Raw genomic sequence first — 4,334 nt, forward strand, 5'->3', positions numbered from 1 at the left:
GATAGTGGCTAGCTTATGGGCTAGGGGGATGAATGTGATGTTGTAGTGGTAGGGTGAAAGGACCGAGCCCTACGATGTGCCTTTGTTCCCGGAGTGAAAAGGAGCAAAAAATGGCGATGTTCTCTGTTGTTTCAGACTACCTCTGTGGCACTTCTCTCTTCTTTGCCCTGAGGCTTTCCACTAACTACCCCATTATTAAAGGTACACGCATGCCCCATTAATTTTAAGTGAGAAGCTAACTGATTTCTAGAATTACTATGAAAATCATTTTATACACAAGCCATTAACATACAAACCAAAAGAATAAAGACAGGAAATAGGCATTATTTCATTTGTTTACCAAAAATCCCAGGGATCATCTCTGCATCAAGTAACTGTTACCTACATTAATCAACTGGTTTTCTGCAATTTCGAAAATGATTTCTCATTTTGTGCCAGCCGAAACATCACTGGATGTTTTGTAGCTAATCTACTACAAGAATGCCTACAACACATGGCTCATCAGTTCTTAGTTTTCTCCAAATGTTATGTTGGCTAGCATGAAAGCATATTGTTTCAAGCTAGTGCTTCACCTGAGCACTAGTTTGGTTATGGAATGAAAAATTATGAACTAAGGGAGCCAGAAAATATCTACAATTTTTATTCTCACAATCATAAATCACTAATAGGAAAAATGTTTCAATTTTGCAAGCACTAAATAGTTACAGTGTGGTGAAGTTTCTTCTTGACAGTCACAATGGGCAAGATGGTGACAATGTACAATGATAGTGGTTGTCGTTATTCTCCACAAACATAATAGCAATGTCACCAGTATGCATTATACAAATGTTTGCTTTAAAACATTGCTATCATTACTAAACATAAACTCGCTCAAAGACCTCACAGCCAAACACAATATGCAGGAAAATAGTAAAACATTGCTTGCTGACTAGAAGTCAGACCTATAAAGAATGAACAAAAAAACCACAAAATTAACAACAAAGTGCACGACCACAGCAATTAGTTAAATATTTACTGAAAAATAAATAGGCACTTCTGCTCTTGGTCACTTAGGTTATAGGATATAACATTTAGTATATTTTGTTACCTTTGGTTTACAGGTGATGCCACATCAATAAATAAAAATCTGCATGTGCAAGCTCCTATCAAACTGTTTGTTACTAAAATGTGCAGTAGCCTACAACATGAAAATATCCAAGGTTCTCTTGACAAACATACAGAAAATAACAAAAACGATGCAAAATCATTCACAAGAATCCTGAATACCAGGAAGGCAACAACCCTCTTTCTTATAACATACGCATAAATGTTAAGAATGATGTGTTCATTCTTTGCAGTTTCTTCAGGTTTCACATGAAGAATGGCTGGAGCATTTTATAAAAGCAGTTGTCTTCCACGAGACTTGTGGGTTTACAAGAAATGCTTCTCAGAAGCATTTTGCTCCTGCAAAAAGTGTTTCAACACCAATAAATCTGTGACATTTGAACAACACTAAATTGCTAGTGGAAACCCCACAGCACACACAGAGAAACCAACAAACAACACTATACTCTAGGATTTTCATTTGCAGACATGGGATCTTCTGCCATCACAGTATACTCATTCTGTCGCTTGCGCCAGAAGTATATGACTACTGCAAGAGGCAGGAGCAAAAACAGAAGCCCAACCACAAATGACAATCCTGCAAAGAAACCCTTCGAAAAACCAAACAGACGCTCAAACATAACACGCCCTAGGAGTGGCGCAAGGGCTTCACATGCTGCCATCACTGAGAACAATCTTCCATACTCGGCATCCGGAAGAAGCCTAGAAACATGAGAACGTATGCAAGCAGGTGCAATGTTGCTCAGCATTCCAAAACCATACCCTAGGAAGAAGAGGGGACTGCCAGCAGCCCCTGAAGATGCATGGAGAATGTTCTTCGCACCAACACCCATGATGCCGACAACAGCAAGACCATACTCTTGGTTGGGTAGCCAGCGCAGGAACATCACAAGTAGCGGAACAAGGACGAGCACACTGGCCAATGAGAAAGCGGACGTGATCACCATGTATTTCGAGAAAGTCCAGTTGAACTGCTTTTTGGCATAGAAGTAGCCCATGAAGGACGTCTGGCTGTTCAACACAAGGAGGAAGACTGAGAGAACCAGCAGTGGAATTCGGAAGCGATCTACGTCGTAATGACGGCCAAGGACAGTGCGGATGCTGCCGACCAGATGTCGGGTGCTGAAAAGATGCTTGACCACCTTCAACGGCCTTGCATTCGATGATATACCAGATGACTCTCCCGAGGCCTGTACCGTTCCTGGAGCTTCTGGGATGCATGGTGCTGTATCTCTAACCAAAAATACAACACACAGCCATGACAAAGCAAGAATGCCTAGTGAGGAGCCCATCAGGGGAACAAATGTACGAGAATTAACATATGCGAGTGCACAGATGAGCTGCCCAACTGGGAGTGCAAGAACAAAGGCAATCTGTAAGGTGAAGAACCGCATAGTTCTCTGCTTCCTCGAAGATGACAAGGCAGTAATAGTGTATGATGACATGAGAACAGCCGGAAGGCCACCAAAAAGGCCTTCAGGGATTGCACAGATTAGGTTGTAATAGATTGAGGCATCTTCATACACTGCTGTCATCAGCTCTCCAGATATCTTAAGCATGCTGCCAAATACAGAAATACACAGTGGAATCCTAAACCTTCCCGATTCGTCACACCAGCTAGCAACCACAAGAGTAATCAGTGCTCCAGGCAGAAATCCAACAAGAGACTGATAAACAATGTATAAAGTAGCCACATTGCGCACCTTAACATCTTCCTTTGAATTCTGAGTCAAACTTTCGCAGACTTCCTTGGTCTCATTGAGTACCTGATAGCAGGCCTTCAGTTCAAGCAGGTTGGCTGTTGTAGCATACTGCATGGTGTAAGCAAGTGTGTACAGAAAAAAGAATGCCTCAAGACGCAGTGTCACAACAAAGTCCACAAACTTCCGACAGCGACTGCGATCATCTTGATCTTCAAATTCCTCAGGAGAACTGTCCTCAGCAAGTGCACCAAGGTTTCGGAAAGTGCCTCGCAAGCCAGAGGGCATGAAGAACTCTCTGAACCGCCGCCTGTAGCGCTGAGCTCGCCTTCGCCATGTGTGCTCCAAGTAATCTTCAACAAGCTCTCCAGCAACACGGGGCAAACCTCCTTCCATACTGCCTACTGAGCCACACAAAGGTGCTAGGAACAGGCAGAGGCTAGCTTTATGAGGAGCATGTGCTCTGAAAGGAAGAGAAAGAGAAGTGTTATTGCTAGCCCTCAGTATTAACGTAACACAAGCAAACACAGGCTTTGAAAGTAATTTGAAAGTAAGTCTTCACTGGCTTCTCTTGCGTCCACTATACAGATGTTTGTAGCAATTAAGACACCAATATATATGACTTTGGCTAGCACACTTGAGGAACATGATTTTTATGTAACTGCAGTCTTTAAGCAAATAAGGCAGTAAATTCTGCACAAATGAGCCAGGCTACAAACATTAAGTGTTGTTCAGTCCTATCGAACAATCCGTCCTTTCACCGGCCAGATAAAGAAGCGAAACTTGCAGCACTATTCGTTAAAAAGAATTGCGTACAGTCGCCCAGTGATTCACATCTCAACCTGATGTTCAGTTCTGCACATAGTAAACATAGCAGAATAGACTTAACGGAAATAGTTGTGTCGGCGCGCGGCTGAATGCGGGACTACAACAACCAAACCGAAAGCCATGCTTTTTCTGCTATCGCCGGCTTCTGCAATATACTGCGATTATTCTGTGGATACAAATGTGAGCGGTCGTGCTCGCTGTCGCTTGAAACCAGTGGTCTTTCCACTGTTCGTGACAACCGGCTTACATTACGTTTTAGCGGGAACGGCGCACCGACGCCTACGAAAAAAGTTCGAACTGAGAAATCAGGAACTATTACGTAAAGCGCGCCACGGCGTAATCTCTGCCATAACGTTATCTCTGCCGGCAGAAGGCCGCCCCGACGAGCATTACGAAATGTTCTGACAGCGAAAAGTCCACTAAAACATCGACAACTCCAGCTCACCTTTGGTCACAACAGCATACGGCCCTATACCGCAGGTAGCACACACGCACATGTAGTACTCGGCTATTCGTACTACCTGCCTGAAGATTCAATGCAACCGATACCGATACAATGCGCGCTTGAAATGAGTTCTGCGTTATCGAGATCGTTTATTTGAAAAAAAAAATAGCATCTGCACAATTCTTGTGGCTGCCCTGCTATGAGGCATAAAACCTTCGGAAAAGGCAATGTTTTTTCTTCCTCTTTTTATCGGATTC

At 43.2% G+C, this 4,334-nt stretch overlaps 1 protein-coding gene across 1 annotated transcript; it reads right to left on the reverse strand.

The window, feature by feature from the left end:
• Positions 1-619: 619 nt before the first annotated feature.
• Positions 620-4,186, reverse strand: LOC144121128 (proton-coupled folate transporter-like). Its single transcript, XM_077654099.1, has 2 exons — positions 4,078-4,186; positions 620-3,267 (listed from the first exon to the last, which is right to left on the reverse strand). The coding sequence occupies exon 2, from the start codon at positions 3,198-3,200 to the stop codon at positions 1,545-1,547; it is 1,656 nt and encodes a 551-aa protein (XP_077510225.1). The 5' UTR covers positions 3,201-3,267; positions 4,078-4,186; the 3' UTR covers positions 620-1,544.
• Positions 4,187-4,334: the final 148 nt, after the last annotated feature.

The sequence above is a fragment of the Amblyomma americanum genome, chromosome 2 (genome assembly GCF_052857255.1).
Source record: "Amblyomma americanum isolate KBUSLIRL-KWMA chromosome 2, ASM5285725v1, whole genome shotgun sequence".
NCBI classification, from domain to species: domain Eukaryota; kingdom Metazoa; phylum Arthropoda; class Arachnida; order Ixodida; family Ixodidae; genus Amblyomma; species Amblyomma americanum.

What these genes read in the sequence shown, in the direction of transcription:
- LOC144121128 (XM_077654099.1), bottom strand. Translation starts at nt 3,200, where the DNA reads ATGGAAGGAGGTTTGCCCCGTGTTGCTGGAGAGCTTGTTGAAGATTAC.